Below are 17,403 nucleotides of genomic sequence, written 5' to 3' on the forward strand. Positions count from 1 at the left end.
CTTTTTCCGGACAGACCTCACATGTACATAAACAACATGCTGGGTAGTAACAGCACTCTGCAGCAAAATAAAGGGAAGGGAACTCAATATTGATGAGGGTGTGACTTTTAGATAAGGGGATAGGGAAGGTCTCCCTCATCAGGTGACAAGATAAAGCCTGTAAGAAGTGAGGGAACCAGCTCTGCCCAGGTAGCTCAGTTGGCTGGAGTATCATCCCCTACACCAAAAGGTAGTAAGTTTGATCCCCAGTCAGGGAACATAACTAAGTTATGTGTTTGATCCCCAGTCAAGGCATGTATAGGAGGCAACCAATTGATGTTTCTCTTTCACATTGATATTTCCCACCCCTGTCTCCATACTCCCACCCCACCCTCCCTCTCTCAAATCAATAAACATATCCTCTGGTGAGGATTTAAAAAAAAAGAAATGAAGGTTCCAGATGTACAAGATGCAAGTATCCATGCAAGGAGGGATGTGCCCGGTGTGATAGAAACAGCCTCACCAGGAACCTTGCTCAGGACACAAAGAACCTGGAAGTCAGGGCTCCACGTGCAGCCTTCTTCTCCTGACCCTGGGTCCTCAGGCTCCTGCTCCGCTTTGCATGGGGCCCCCCAAGAGGATTCCATTGGGGACACCGAGGCTCCTCTCCCTGTCAGGCAGCTAGCCCTGTGGGGCTAATCAGAGGATTGGGAGCAGCCTCAAAGAACAACCAGCCATCTAGTCCAAGTGATATAAATGATATAAAAAAATGATATAGACTGTTTGCTAGGCACCATTTTTACAGGGTACAAGAGACAACAGAACAATCCTTGAACATGCGTGCTGAGGGGGATGCTGAATAAAGAAAGACACAAAGATGGGAGCAAACTCTATCAGGCTTTGCTTGGAGTAGAGGCAGAGAGGCAGAGTGCCAGAGGGAGGGCAGTTACCCTGGCAGCCCTGGAAAATGAGATGAAAGAATGTGCCCACCCATACAACTATGCACAATTGGAGGAGTTTGAGGTACCCTGAGTCCCGCCCACAGACCCCAAGGACCACTAGTCACTACCTGCATGGCTCAGTTGAACTTGCTGACCACAGAGGCTGGTGGATGTTTGGGAACTAACTACAGCTCTGGAGCCCTGACTTTAACCTCCAGCTTCATGGTGGTTAAGAAAAAGGAATACATTAAATAATTCTGGATTCTCCCTTTTCCCTTTTGGCTGCTAGAAGGGTCTCAACCCAAACTGGCAAATTAGAGCATGTGTGCTCTTCGGCCTCTCTTCACCCTCAGCAGGATGAACCTCACTGCAGCCTCACACAGTTCTCAACACTTCAGTCCAAGTTCCCACCAAGGATGGTGCCCAACACGCAGGTGTATTTGCCATCGCAGCCTCCTTCCTGTTATATCGGAAATGGTGTGAACAGCCCACTGGCAGAGGAGCATATGGTTTGATTTTTTTTATCTAGTAGATAGTGAATTGTGTGAAATGTTTGCATATTTCCTCACCTTGTCTGAGTAGGCATTAGGTTAAGGAAAGGGGTAGAGATTGTGGTCAGAAAATTGATTTTCCATTTGAAACTAAAGGGCTGGTTTAATGCCTGTATCTCAGGTTCAGAGCAAGGACCCCAAGTAGCCATGAAGCTACTTAGAAATAAGTCACAGATCTATGCGTGCATGTGCATGAACACATGTGCACGTATGTGCATGCACATGCGTACAGCGTTACATGAGAGAAAAGTCTGAAGGTGGGAAGGAGGTGATAAAGAAGAGAGATAAGATGTGAAGTCCTATGAGAGCTGAGAAGTCATTCTGGTCTAAGAAAAGTAAACCTTGTAATAATATCAAAGTTGAAACAACAGGTATGCCAGTAAAATGCTTTTATTATTTGTCTTATTTGGACCTAGTCCACATTTTGATTTAATTGTTCCTCTCATTTTCTTGGGTAATAATTAATTATAAGGCTAACTTTTCAAATAAAATAAAATTGTTTCTCTGCTCTGTGCAAATTGGCCACAAAGCAGGTTAAGGCAAGTATCTCCAAACCCTTGTTCTAGTCAGTAAGTCTTGGAGGTTCAGTGTATGATCTTGTAATGGAGACAAGTCACTTGGGATAGTGGGTCAATGAGCCTGATGGAATTAGAGAACTAGAACTTACTACCCAGTTGTGTGGCCTTCACAAATATCTTAATGCCAAATGAGCCTGGTCATTCATGTCACAGAGGGATCAGAGGTCATCTGGCCTGCCTGACTGCCCACTGGGCTCAAACACTGAAGGGCATGGAAATATGTTTTAGAAACTGACATAGTCCTTGCAAGTCTAAATATATTACTATTATTGTTGGGACACAGTTGACTTTTGTAGGACAAAAAGTGCTTTGCACTCAACCCAATTTTGGTTTCTCAGCTGATTCACACTAAATGCACTAACAAAGGAAAAGTGCATAGTCTAGTGCCTGGCACATCACAAGAGCTATGTGGGTCCCAGAAATGATTTCTGCGCTGGGCCTTCCTTTGTATCATGACAACTTGTTGGTTGCCAAAGACCATGCAGGGAGGTTCCAGGTCAACTTACCAATGTCAAGGACCCTCTGCTTTGCCGTATGCTGCCGAGAGTGCCAGTACTTCCAGTATTTCAGCTGCTCATCTCGGTTTTTGTCTTCACTGAAGACCACCATCACCACGCTCTGTGGAGGGGAGAATACTGGAACTTACTTTCTGTTCAGAGCCTCAGTTGCTTCACATGGTCTCCAATTCTGGAAGTGCTACCAGAAGTGTGTTTCTGTAATGTTGCTTTTCTTGCTTGACAAAGCCCAAACAAACTGTTATGTGGTTTGTTTTGTTATGAAATGAACCAACTTAAAAAATAATTGGAAATGAGAACAGTACATAAAAACAAGAATCCTACATCATTTTTACTGAGTCATAAACAACCAGATTAACCAATTATGAGCAAATATAATATTTTGTGAGGTAAGAATATCAAACATTTTTTTCTTGTACTGAAAACAATCACATTTTTGAAATTTTGTATCCTTAAACACAGAATCTGACAGTATTTGTAAATGAGAAAATATCCGTTTTTGGCCTAATTAAGTGCCTCAGGCTGGAATACTGGATTAATGAGAGATACTAAACTAATGAGAGGAATACTAAAAATGAGTTCATATTGATGAATATAGATCTAAGCCACAGATATTTCATAGAACAAAAGATACATGGTCAACTATGTTATTTATTTCAATATAATGTGATGTACTTTAAGAATGAGATTGAGAAACTTAATCCAAAAATCCTTCTCAGTTCTAAATTATGAGCAGCCTTATTAAGCTCAATGCATGTTAATTCACTGTCATTTAGATGATGAAGGAGATACCAAGAACAAACAAACAAACAAACCCAAAGGATCCTTTAATTACAGTATCGGGGATATGGCTTCTCCCCTTCTCAGTCCATATCCTGCTGGAAGGAGAAATGAGCAGCAGCGCTTCCTTGTCTTTCTCATTGAAACAAAGCCAGGAGACCCATTTGATCCAGAGAACACCACTGCAATGATTTTACTGAAAGCTAGAATAAGGCAGGCCAGCCGGCAGGTGGCTGGATCCTCTTCCTTCACCTCTACCTCATTTGTTATCTCAGATGGGAATGTGCGATGGGGGTAAACTCAGGCTGTCCCGTGATCCAGGCACACACCACAGTGTTCCCCTCTTAGTATGCGGAAGAGCTTAGGAGGAGGGAGTGATGACAGATAAGGTGGGGTGGGCACCATGCACGCAATAGCATAAATCATTTTACAGCAGAGCAGGAAAGTCCTTCAGCCTCTTTCAGAGCTTTGTTATAATTTTCCTTTTCAGTAGACAGGGATTACCAGTTCCCTCCTTTCTTGGCAGTAGCAAGAGTGCCAGAAGCTGGCAGGCTTCCAGGGCACGTTCATTTCCCACAAATAGGACTAACACTCCTGAACGTGAAAATTCCTCCAAGTCACTCCTAGTAGGGATCGTATCATGCCTGGCCCCTTGGCTCTTGAATAAGCACCGGGTTGCAGAAGGCTTTTAAACAAAGTTACAGAGTATCCGGGAACACAGCTGAATTGCATCCTCCTTTACAGGAGAAAACAGCAGCAAATATGCAGGAATATGTTCTGGCTTACAGCTACTTACTTAAAAAAATTAAAATCAATTGGTTGAAAACGACAACAACAGTAGCTAGGTAGCACACAGGTAATGAATGGCGTCAGAAAAATTCCTTGGATACAGTCAGAAAGCATGTTCCAACCATGTCCCTTCCCCAGGGTTTATTGGTTACTGATTAAAATGATAAACTACAAGCCAATAAGTTCTCTTGCCCCAACTCATTGACATTTGTTCTAGAATTATTTATTTTGGAATTTTTTCCATGCCCTTCCCACAGGACTGAGGTAGCAACACATTCACCTGACCCCTCTGTGGTTTACCGAAGAAATGTGGCGCGTACCCTGACTTTGCTGATCGGGTGTCGGAAGCATTTGTTGTCTCCAGTCTCACTGAGCGTTATGGCATAAAACTGTCCCTTGTTGAGGTAGGTCATGGGGCCCTCCCCCTGCTTCTGACGGAGAGATTTGGTGGCTTCCAGGGTGTACTGAAACGTGCCACTGTGAACAGAAAACAAACAGTGGTCAGATTCACTCACTTGGACATTACTGCCTTCCTGACCAATTTCACTTTGATATTTTTTCGTATGAATATTAACCAATATTTACTCTATTACAGAGACAAAGACAGAGCATATGGCAAAAGAGATGAGACCAGACCAAAGGTTATTGCTAGTACAATGTATACAACATTCCTACTGGTGAGTTGTCCATAAACCAGATGGTTTAGAAGGGGATAAAGTCCACGATGCGCCTGGCCAATCGTGCAAGGTCATGCCAGCAGAACCTCCGTTAGGTCTTAGAGGGCAGTAGGCAATGCCTGAAGCTTAAGAATTGAATTTGCCACTTTTATCCTGGCAACAAATCAAATGTGTGAATGATTTTGATCAATTCATGCATACACACCTCACCTTCCTTTTGTCTAACCAAGATATTGCAATTATATCCCACTTTCAAAAACCTCAAAATGTGAAGATCCAAAACTCAAACACTCATTACTAAAAATCTAGCTCCATAACAGGGAGTATTTTTTATTTTTGTGTTTTGTTTTTCAAGCCTGTAAAAGAACTCATGACAGAGTTGCTGCTTTCAATCAGGGCTGTGCAAAACGATGGTTCCATGGGCCAAATCCAGCTCGCTGCCTGTTTTTGCAAATAAAGTTTTATTGGAAAATAGCTACATTCATTCCTTTATTGAATGTCTATGGCTGCTTTCACACTGCATAGCAGAATTGAGTAGTACTGACTGCAGAGCTTGCCAAATCTAAAATATTTACTATATCGCGCATTATAGAAAAAGTGTACAAATTCTTGCTCTAAATTATTTCCTTAATATTTTAAAAATATGATTTAACTTAAAAAACAAAAACACTCATTTTCCCAACTTTAAAGAAAATATCAATTATTTAAAATGAGCAGCAAGTGTGACTCATGATCTTTCAGAAATCATCCAGAAATATTTATTTGATACACTACAGAATGGCACATAATGATGATCCCGATAACAAAAACATTTTGTATTTTCTGAGTCATCAGAATCTCTTCATTAAGTCTACCTATTTTTTAACTCTTAAAATGGCCTACTTACAAGATTATGGGGGACTCTTTCTATGCTTAATATTTTTGCAATGTTTGACTTTTTTAACTTTTATAATGAGAAAAAAGTTTAAGGACAGAGTAATATTCCTTCTACATGATAAAAATCTTAGGCTTAAGCTGATAAACTAAACAAATTTCAGAATATGTGTCTTAGAACAAGGTAGAAAATAAATCATTCAAGATAGAATCAATTCCACTATCATTTTGCCTGGAAAAAAGCAATTTTAATACAGCCTTTGAATCACAAATTTGAGACCTGGACAGGACATTAAGAACTGCCTAAACCAGTACCTTGCACTTGTCTAGGATACAGACTGCTTGAAAAACAAGAAAAAAGCTGTGAACGCTCTTTCCAGAAAAAATCCATATATGAACAGAAATGATTTTGAGTACAATTTCAGGGGTTTGTGTTCCCCAAGCCTATCTGTAACAGTGGCTAAGAATCACCTTCCTCTTTCCACAGCTGAGGAGAGGCTGAGAAACTCACTCACTCCACAGCAATGACAGCAGCAGAAAGAGAAATCAGGTCAAGGGAGTAGTAGGCCAGTGCTTCAGTGCTCCTCACTGATAGGCAGCTAATTATAGCGTGAACAGGATTGACTGATAGCATGCAAATTATATACATACTTCTACATCTGAAAAGGTGACTTGGAACTCTAGCCTTCCCCACTCTCCCCTCCCCACTCCACCAAATTCTGACTAGGATGATTTGGAGAGGATGACAGTGGAGTCTGAGACTGGAGCAAGATTCCAAAGGAGCAGGAGGACTCCAAGTGGAACCAGAGAGTAGAAGAGGGCAATACATGTAAAAGCAAAGGGGCAAGAAAGACAAGGGTTAAAGAAGGACCAGCATATAGAGGGCCCTAACCACCTTCATAAGGAATTTGTGTTTAACTCTGAAATGGTGAAATCACTGGTAAGCTTTGTAAATATGAGGGATATATACATTTCTTGCCGTTCTCTTCTGACCTTGGGCATGATCACAACCAAGGTCTTTGACCATCTGGCCCCTCATCCTAGAATATTCTTAATTCTCCCTCTTTTTCTGGAAAACTCCTGCTGCTAATCCTTAAAGATCTAGTTCTAATTCCAATTTCCTGTGAAACTTTGCCTCCTATCCCCAGCCACAACCACACACTCACCCCACATACTGTAGGTCCTCTCAGCGTTCTGTTTATGTATCCCTGTAGCAGGACTCAACACTTAGCAAAAGTATTGCAATTTGTCCGTCACCATATTTGTCTCCTCCAAAAGTCAATGGGCCTTTTGTTAAGGAGAGGTTACATCACATCCCTAAACCCTATCGCACTGCTGGCACGTGGCAGGCACTGGAGGGTGGACTGGCTGGCAGATACATGCAAAGTAGAATGGGAGGGGAAAGAATATGTTGACAGGGAGATCAATTATATTGCAGTCGTTCAGGGAATATGCACAAGAGCACGTTGGAAAAGACAGGACAGATAGAACAGAACATTCAGCACTTGGCAAGTGGGGTGAAAGTGCAGCAGGAAGGCAGGCAGAACCTTATATAGGTAACCCCCATATAACACGTTTGTTAGGTTCCTAACAAATGCTGTGTTATGGGAATCTGTGTTATAGGAAACAAAGAACTAGTACAAAAATGGGGGTTGAGTTTCAAAAATTAGAAAAACATACTATTATGGTTTTATAATTAAGAGATATATCTTTATTAAAGCAATTTTCATCAAAAGTATTACATATTAATATGAATTAAGTAATGTTTTCTTCATCATCACCACTAAGCTCCATTAACCGAATGCATTTTCTTTTTGACAAGATATCCTCATCCTCTGAACTTTCTTCAGCATTATCTTTATTTTTATGTTCTACTTTTTGCAAAAAATCTCCTATTTTAGATTGCTTGCTTTTAGCTGAGAGATCTTTATATCTTTTGTTATGTGGTGCTAAGCACTTCTGAGGTTCTCTCTTAAACTTTGTGCTCCTTTCAGTGTAAGGATCTTCATTTAAGAAATATGACTAACTGTTCAGCTAAGTCTAGGCCTTTCTTTACACTTTTTAGAGAAAACTGATGTGACGTACACGATCAAATGAAAAATTTTAAATGAGTTATCTTTTGCTCTTAAAAGCTTTTACCACATTCATATTGTACAGGGATTTCCCTAATTTCGTGTTATATGGGAGTTTTCCCCAATTCTCTAACCATGTTAGAGTGAAACCGTGTTATAGAAGTACCATGTTATATGGGGGATACCTTTAGAGTGGTGGCTGGGAGGATGGTTATATCATTAGCCACAACAGGAAATAAAAGCAGAAGACCAGAAGTAAAAGAAGCAGAGAAGGAAAGAAAGAAGAGGAAAAGAAAGATAAGGAAATCCATTATGCATATGTTGGATCGGAGGCACATAAGTTCAGAGGAACCCCTAAGAAGCAATGCCTAGTCAACAGAAGGACAAAGACAATGGAGGAGCCTCAGAAAATTGGTCAAGACTAGAAACAGTAATTTAGAAGTCATTTGTATGGAGAAGAGAATTGAACACAAAGGACGTCAGATTATTCAATGAAAGTATACAGAGAAAAAAAGCTTTAAAAGTGAACTGGGGGACACATTTAAAGGCCCATCAGTTCATCAGTTTTCAGGGGCATCTCCCAGTAACCTACCTTGATGTCTGGTCATACATGTATTCCTCAGCCCCGACTGAAGCACTCCGAAATTTCTACAAAATTTCAAAGTTATGGAAATTAAAACAAAGAAGTGAGTCATTATTATAAATTTAAAAAATGATAAATGTGTTCCCATTGTTTTATCCTCACTTTAGAAAGGAAATTACATATTTTTTGATACCATGTTTTCAACTACAGTGAGAATAGTCACCATTTGTGCACAGAACTCGCCTATCACCTGCACACTGAGAAGGACACTCAACAAAATGCATTTGTACTTGGTGCATTATTCACATGTCAGCAGTTATCCTTGATAACAGTGCTCACAGGTACTGGAAACTGTTTCCTCAAACATATAAAGCATCTCTTCCATTTTCTATTATCTCCAATGCTTATTCCAAAAGTCAGAGATTCTGAGTTACTGGACCAGCAACGACAGAGGCCACATACTATAGTGCAAGCATTATAGCAGCGTGGTTTGGAGCACAGTTTCTAGAGCGAGACTGTCTAGGGTCAAGTTCTAGCTCTTTTGCCTGCTATCTGTGTATACTGAGGCAAGTGCCATATCTTCTCCATCTGTAAAATGCCTCCTTATAGTGTTAGAAATATTAAATGTGCAAATAAATACAAGTACTGAGAACAGTGCCTGGTACACAGTAAGCATTATATGTGTGTATTAATTTCTGTTAACAGTAATAACTTGACCATGTTCAGTGCCCTTCTCTAAGATGTTCATTTCCACAATATTGTAAGAGAAGTTTTCGGGAAAACTCTTAAGTCTTGGTATTACGTAAAGGAGCTTGGGTCTAGAGACATTCAGTTGCTGCATATTTAGTGCAAGTATGATGCCATCTTATACATTTTAAAACTTTTTCAAAAGCAGATGCACAAAAGCCCTAATTCTTGACCCTAAAATGAAATTAACAGAATATTGATGAAAAATCACTTTGTTGACCTCACAACACCTGGTCCTTCCACTGTAACCTTCTTTCAAATGTCTCTTTCTAAGAAATAACCTTCCTGCTTCTCATTTCTCTACCTTTAACTTCCATTCTTTGACCAGCAGTTCAAAGGTTTCTTTCTTACAAAAGGGTTACTCACAGCTATTTTCCAAACTTTCTTCACAATCCCTGACCACCACCTCTAGAATTTAGTGTACCCTTATATCAGAGTTTATACGTATATACTTATGATCTTTATTTTTATCCTTGGATTCAAGAAGATGGTTTGCCCTCCAAAGTTTACCCAACACCTCCTAGAAACATTTCACAAATTCTTGTTGACTAGTTCCAAGATTCATATTTAGGTTTCTTTTATAATCAATCAATCAGCAAAGCATTCAATGGGAATTTTCTGGGACTTCATCTTCTTAGTACCAGGAGAAATAGAGAAAAGTTATAAGACCATCCTTCCTCAAAGAGATAAAAACTGGTGGAGGAGAAGGGTAAATTTACATGAAAAAAAACAACAATAGAAACAAAAATACAGCAGATGACTAACTATGAATGTCTATGTTGAATCTTTCATTCATTCATGTAGGTGTCCTGACTAGAAAAGCACAGAATGGGCATTACTAGGAAGGGAAAATTAGCAGAATTACAGGAAGGTTTCATGATGATTGTGAACCTTGCTATGACCCTTGGAAGCCAAAGAGAACCTGAATTAACTGAGGAAATTGAAACAGAATGGGCATTACCAGGAAGGGAAAATTAGCAGAATTACAGGAAGGTTTCATGATGATTGTGAACCTTGCTATGACCCTTGGAAGCCAGAGAGAGCCTGAATTAACTGAGGAAATTGAGAGAAAGTAATCCAAGTGAGCTAGGACCACCATGATTCAAGACAAAATGATAGCTACAAATGTGGTGTGTGTTGGGTTGGCCAAAAAGTTTGTTATGTTTTTTCCGACTGATGACTCTAGTAGTGCTTAGCTGTCTTTAACTTCATTCAAGAGAATTTTGTTAGATTGTATTATGACAGCTATCATATATCAGGGTGCATTCTGTAAAAAATTATAAAAACTGGTGAATTTTTGTGCAGCCATTTTAATATTGAAGATGGAAAAAGATACACAACACTTTTGGTGTATTAAGCTTTATTATTCCAAAAAAGGTAAAAACATAACTGAAATGCAAAATAAGGTTTCTGCTGGGTATGGAGAAGGTTACTGATCAAATATGTCAAAAATGATTTGCAAAGTTTCTTGGTACTAATGCCATTTTGGCCCAATAATTCTTTGCTGTGGGGCTATCTTATGCATTGGAAGATGTTTAGCAGCACCTCTACCCACTAGAAGCCAATAGTGAGAGATAGCTGATATACTCAAAATATCTAAATCAATAACGTTATTGGTGAAAATGAAAAATGTGTCTTTTATTTCATAGAAGAACATAACAGACTTTTTGGCCAACCCAATACATGAAGTCAAAGGCAAACACCTGCCCTGATTATGAAGAAAGGGACTGAAAACCAGGGTCTTCACTGCCTCATATTGTGCCCACTAGCCAAATATGTTCAAGTTGATTAAAATTAAATTAAGTTAAACATTTGGTTCCTCAGTCAACCAGCCATATTTCCAATACTAAATGACATATGGCTACCATATTGGATAGCACAAAAGAAAATTTCTGTTGTTGCAGAAAGTTCTACTGGACAGGGCTGATTTGTGAGAAGGGATTTATACATAGCTGAGTTAGGAATTAGGAAAATTTGGAATAGGAAGTAGCATAATGAAAAAAGGCATTTAAGGAAGTATTTTAGAGATAAGGGAAATGCATTTCCAAAGTCTTCTTTGAAGAAATATGCAGTAATCACATGCTGAACCAATACTAATAAATATGGCCTCGAATAAATGTATTTTCCATGCCATAGAGGTCTGCAGCCTACTAAAACATAATAGAATTCTATGATTCTAATCCACCAGGTGATGTGAGAAGGTGTAATATACTACAGCTGTTCAGACTCAAAAAGATTGTCTACATGGTGACTGAAATAAGGACTCTTACTCCAATAATTATGAGTGTATGTGAACAAGAACTATGAAAAAGATAGTTGATATGTTTTAGACACACAATTACTGTTTGCAAGTTTAAATTTTTCCCTTAATTTTGTTACATTATTTTAATAATTTAAAAAATTAAATGTAGAGCCCACTTGGAAATTATCACACTTTATGAGACCTGATCACATTGATAGGTCACATGGCCCTAAATGATTTAGTATGAAGAATTAGAATCAAAATGCTTGGGCCATTCTGGCTAGTTACTTAGTTTTCACAACTTTTTGGAAACCTTTGATATAATTTGTAGGATGCCTAAAGGCAGGCAGACAGCCAACATCACTATACCTAACTGTGACCTGATTATTTGATGTAGTGCATCTATATATTTCTTAATCATTTGGACCAAACCACTCCCTTCCTCTCTCTCTCTCTCTCTCTCTCTCTCGCTCTCTCCCTCTCTTTCTCTCTCTCTCTCTCTCTTTCTCTCTCTCACACACACACACACAAATCAATCTCTAATAAAAAATGAAAGCTGTTAATTCAACAAGAGTCCTAGACATTTTAATAGTATCCTAAAAGGAGTACTAGATTATAGACAAATTTTCCTTCATGAAATTTACTTAAAAGTTACTGAACTCACCTAATCTTATAACCTGTCAGTAACGCCACAGCTAAAGATCATAACAGAGCATTTCCTTTAATTTATATCAGATTGAAATATAATATGCAATGTAAACACTGATTTCCAAGAGTAGGAGAGCAGCGAAAATATTTCAAATATTCCAGATTCAGTGGGAATTACCTTCATATTTAGTTTCTGGTAAATTACTTTCTTGTGTACCTCAAAACAAAACCCCAAACACAATAGCTTCCTTTCATAAGCCTCTTTATCTACAATACAAACATAACTGATAACACCCGCCCCCCAAATAGCATGATGGTTCCGTTGATATTGGACCATATCCATGGACTCTTCTGTGACTAATGGACTATTTCTACATCATGTAAAAAAACCCAGCAGTGGCAAGCCTTTAGTGAAAAAGCATGTACATCATTTCACATGTGGAGTAATTTGCTTTTCCTAAGAAAGCACCCCTGATTGCTTGAGGGCAAGTCAAATATTTAATAATACTACCAAAGACCCTACAAGTTTTCTTGCTCAGTTAAAAAAAAAAAAATCTGCTAATTACTTTAAGCAACACAGCATGGGGAGCTAAGGACGCGAATGTCCAGATAATATTTTTCATTATAAGGATATTGAAAATTTGATTATAAAGCTATCAGAACCCAAGAAATATAATGGCCTCTCAAGAGCAGGCAATTTATCAAGCCTCGCTCTGCTCATTCCCTGATTTCATAGAATACATGGCAGGCACTCAGCAATGGCTGGAGCCAGAAATGGAAGGGCTGCTAGTGCAACCTGTCTACCCTAACGTTCTACTAACACTGCAGAGAACTAGTTCCTTTTGTTCCTCTTCTTCCCCCTTGAAAGATAAAAATTAACTAATTACACAGATAAAGGGCACTCATATTAAAAAATAATATATATGAGGGAATCACTGTCGTAAGCAATGGGACTACTGGGATTAGAGGGTTCCACACAGTTTCTCTGAGCAAACAGAGGCAAGAGTTAAGGACACTGGTCCTGCAGGGGACAGTTTGCGATGAGTCCTCTCTCCCACTCACTGCAGTATGAACATGGGCATGCCTATGCTCTCTGTGCCTTAGTTTCTTCATCAGGCAAATAGAGATGACAATAATGGTACCTACCTCATAGGGTTTCTGTGGGGATTAAATGACTACATATCACTTTGAATGATGTCCAGCACACAGAAAGTGCTTATTCAATGTTTATTATTTTTAAATATTACTGTTTAGGGATGCAATCTCAACCTCAGGTTGCTGCATTTTGTCCCAATGGTGACGACCTGGACAGCGGGCCACAAGTGTTTGGCATGTTGCCACCACACTCTTGCCTCTTTAGGAAATTAGAAACCACACGTTTTCCCCTTCTGCCATTGTCTCCTCCTGGCCCACGTGGACTGAAAAAAGGGAAGCCAATGACTATCATTTCAAATGCACAGGCACTGCACGTAAGTGTCAAAGAAGCATACCTGAACTAATTTTTTAAAAATTACATATTCTGGGTCAAAAACTAAAGAGATGATCCACAATTATATCAGCAACTGATATTATATATCATACATTGTGATGCAGACTTACCATGAAATACTACTTAGCAATTAAAACAAACTGTTCACACAAGCAACAACATGAATGAATACCAAAAATATTATGCTAAGTGAAATAAGACAAGAGGACTATATACTCTATTATACCATGAGTATAAAATTTCAGAAAAAGCAAAACTATAGTGACAGAAGGCAGGTTTATGCTTGCCAAGAGGAAAGAAGAGGAGAGGCCTTCAAGCACAAGAGGAATCAAGGAAACTTTTAGGATGAACCAACTTTCTACTGAGTCTGATGTTGGCTACACAATTGTGTAAAGTAGCAACACTTTCAAATTGTGCACTAAAACCATGTGATTTTAAAACAAACAAGCAGAGATCATTCTTTCTATAAATTCTATGGGCACATGAGCAGACTATGTAGTCTTTATAAGGTACAAAGTACATATATACACACTTGATTATTGAAAATACAAGTTCTTTCTTGAGTCTTCAATCAGATAAGGTCATAGAGTTATATTGTTTTTATAAAGAATGGGCTGGCACCAACTTTAGCTACCATTTGGAAACTAGAAGAGGTCAATGTAAAAAAACTTTAGAAAGTGGGAAGTGTCCGCACAAAAATCTCTTTGTTCCTCATAAATATTTAAATTTAAGACTATAACTAAAACAATCTGTCATCTAAGAGTGAAAAAAATATTCCTCTACACACCTAGACCAATGGTTTATTAACGCCTGTTTATAACAAAAGATACAAACACATAAACTCACAGTTTAATTAATTTATCCCACTTGAAAAGTAAATAGAGGGGAAGAAGTGAGCCATGGGCTCTGGATTTCGGTTCTTGCTACGGACCACAGAGCAGGGACTCACCTCTGAGGTTCCGTCCTTGAAGCTCTCGCTGTAGGTGCTGTCCGGGGTGCTGCGCTGGTCATCCTTGAGGTAGGTGCTGTGGCTGGCCATGGAGGGCACGCCATACTGAGTCTGCTCAAAGATAACCACCCGCTGCTCCTCACCATCCCCCCGGGGGTAGTGCACGGGTGGGGCCATGAAAACCGGTGTGAAATCTTCGGCTTTCACCACCGTGATTCCTGACACGGGGACGATGGCGGGGCTCTCAGAGACGGTCGTGCTGTACTGTTCCCGTTTTGAATTCTCCAAGTGGTCTTGATTTAGGGAAAGGTTCACTGGAACAGTCTTTAGGACCTGTACTCGGTTTTCTCCTCCACTCACATTGCTCTGGGTTTCACTGGTGCCAAGACAGTTTCTGTGGGTTTAAACCCACCCCGCCATACGATAGGATTAGAAAAGTCACTATTTCGCAACTCTTAAGAAAATAAGCGATGCTGGCAATAATCAGTGGGTGCAAATGGATAATAATCAAAGGGAAGGTTGATGGCGAACTTTACAATGGGATGCAATGGACCTTTGCTTCACTAGATGTAGGACAACTGCACACGAGCCTCATGGTATCATGCAATCAGCCCCTCCTAGAAACTGCTATTACCAAAATAAAAAATAAAAAATAAAAAAAACCTACTTAAATCTAAGTAGCCTTTATGCCTAACTTCCAGCTCTCAGGAAATACAGGAGCTGGAAGAAAGACTTCAACAAAATCATAAAGAAGCAATCAGACAAATCAGAATGCAGCTCATCTTACTGACCTCGTTTCCTTCAATAAGTCAGAGGCATGAAAAAGGAAGAAGGGTGGGAGGCTTGTTCTAGATTAAGAGATTTATGGACTCGGAGTTCGGTGATATTAAGGAAGTATATTAATTTAGCAGGTGTAATAAATATTTTGAGATTATGTAATAAAATGTTCTAGGTGTTTTTTAGAGCTAAAAATCAGTAGTTAAAGGTAAAATGACATGATGTCAAGGGTTTATTTTAAATACTATTACAATTTTAAAAAGAAAAGGAACCCTGGCTGGTGTGGCTCAGTGGATTGAGCACTGGCCTGTGAACCAAACGGTCGCAGGTTTGATTCCCAGTCAGGGCTCATGCCTGGGTTGTGAGTCAGTTTCCCATCTGGGGGCATGCAAGAGGCAACCACACGTTGATGTTTCTCTCTCTCTCTTTCTCCCTCCCTTTCCCTCTCTCTAAAAGTAAATTAAAAAAAAAAAAACATTAAAAAAAAAAGAAAAGGAAAGGGAAAAATGTAGAGATTAAGCAGGTATAATGTAATGTTAGCACTGCTGAATCTGGAAGATGGGATAGGTATTATTCTATCCTTTTTACTTCTGGATATGTTTGAAAACTTTCAAAAGAAAACATTTAAAAATAGCTTTTTTTGAAAAATGGCAGGAGGAGAATTAACATGGTAATTTGAGGGGAGGTGAAAAGGATATTTTTCACTTTTCTGTGGGCTAAATTAAAATTTAGGAATTGTAGGAAAAGTAAGAAGTGGGAATTTATCATTAAAATATTTTCACTAAATTAAGAAATAACATGAGCTCACTGATAGCCTTAGCATTGAATTACTCTCAGGGCTTAAGGAAGTGGTGTAACTGGACTTATGTGAAATAAGATCGCTCAGATCTCAGACCTCCTGGCTGGTACAAAGATAAAGGAGAGGATTTAGAAAATTAATTCTTGCCGGGCTAGGATGAAATATTTTCATTTATACTAAAGAATTCTAGGAGGGAACAGAAGGAAAAAGTGTCTTGTTTATGGAAGATTATTGTTAATCGCAAAATGGTCTTACTAGTAAAGTCCTGTGGTCAGTAAATCTGGGGCCACCTCTCACTTATTTATGGATTATTCTGATTGCTGTAGAGAAAAATACATGTCTTGCATGGAGCTCTGTCTCCGATGTCTGCTTTCTTTACTCTAGCATATTCTTTCTAGGGCTTATCGGCATCCCTCATAGAGAGAAATATTCTTTTCTTTTTTTAAAAAAAGATTTTTTAAATTTATTTTTAGAGAGAGAGGAACGGAAGGAGAAGGAGAGAGAGAAACATCAATGCATGAGAGAAACATTAATTGGTTGCTTCTCACGCGCCCTCAACTGGGGACCTGGCCTGTAACCCAGGCATGTGCCCTGACCGTGGAACCAAACTGGTGACCTTTTGGTTTGCAGGATGATGCCCAACCCACTGAGCCATACCAGTCAGGGCAAGAAATAGTCTAAAAAAATTGGTTCTTCCAAGATTTGAGTTCTCTTGGCTCCTCTCTATAAAGGAAGTCCATTAGCTTCTGAGCTTGCCTAACTCTCAAGCAGAACTTGGTATTTCAGCTTTGATTTTTCAGATAAAACTTCAAAGTGAAGCTTGAGGAAAGAACGGCTCCACATGAACAAAGCCAACGGAAAAATATCTAACCTCTGTCACAGATCTGTAGAAGTCAGTCTAGAAAATAATCCTCTAAAGAATAAAATCACAAGTCTACAAACATTCTGGCTTTAAGTAATAACCGGCTTTCACGGCCAAATCAATCAGTGAATCTGTATATAGGACACAGAGAAAATTTAGAAATTAGGTTTAATGTGAATCCAGTGAGCTGGAGGATGCCAAACCCCAGACCACCCATTTATAGCAGCATTTCCTAAACCCCATTATTTAGAATGTTTGCATGGAATGTTAATAGATATTCCTCAAAGAAAGGAGTCCATGATAAAATCAGTATTAAAACAAAACAAAAAAACACTGCCATAACAAGACCACCCTGTTGAGTTATAAACATCATGACCCAGTAAAGGCCCCCCAGGTGTCCCTTCACCTGTTTAATTGTAACCCTGAATTTCTGAAACTCATTTTACCCCCGACCCTTCTGTGGAGGATTAACAATACTTGTGGGTAATGTCCTGCAAGTTGGCTGTAGAAGTGTTGGTCTAGATTTATTAGCTACTAAAGCAATTACCCAGT

General features: G+C 39.2%; 1 protein-coding gene across 3 annotated transcripts in view; it reads right to left on the reverse strand.

The window, feature by feature from the left end:
• The window catches only part of GRHL2 (grainyhead like transcription factor 2), a 140,321-nt gene that overhangs the window by 68,673 nt on the left and 54,245 nt on the right, over positions 1 to 17,403 (reverse strand). For all 3 annotated transcript variants that reach the window (XM_090283495.1, XM_090283494.1, XM_090283496.1), the window contains exons 4-7: positions 14,414 to 14,807; positions 8,348 to 8,403; positions 4,454 to 4,610; positions 2,556 to 2,667 (exon numbers count right to left, since the gene is read on the reverse strand). In XM_090283495.1, the coding sequence (XP_090139621.1) occupies positions 2,556 to 2,667; positions 4,454 to 4,610; positions 8,348 to 8,403; positions 14,414 to 14,807 (719 nt within the window). The remainder of the gene's footprint in view (positions 1 to 2,555; positions 2,668 to 4,453; positions 4,611 to 8,347; positions 8,404 to 14,413; positions 14,808 to 17,403) is intronic.

Source organism: Furipterus horrens, unplaced genomic scaffold, assembly GCF_987537825.1.
Source record: "Furipterus horrens unplaced genomic scaffold, mFurHor1.1.pri manual_scaffold_7, whole genome shotgun sequence".
NCBI classification, from domain to species: domain Eukaryota; kingdom Metazoa; phylum Chordata; class Mammalia; order Chiroptera; family Furipteridae; genus Furipterus; species Furipterus horrens.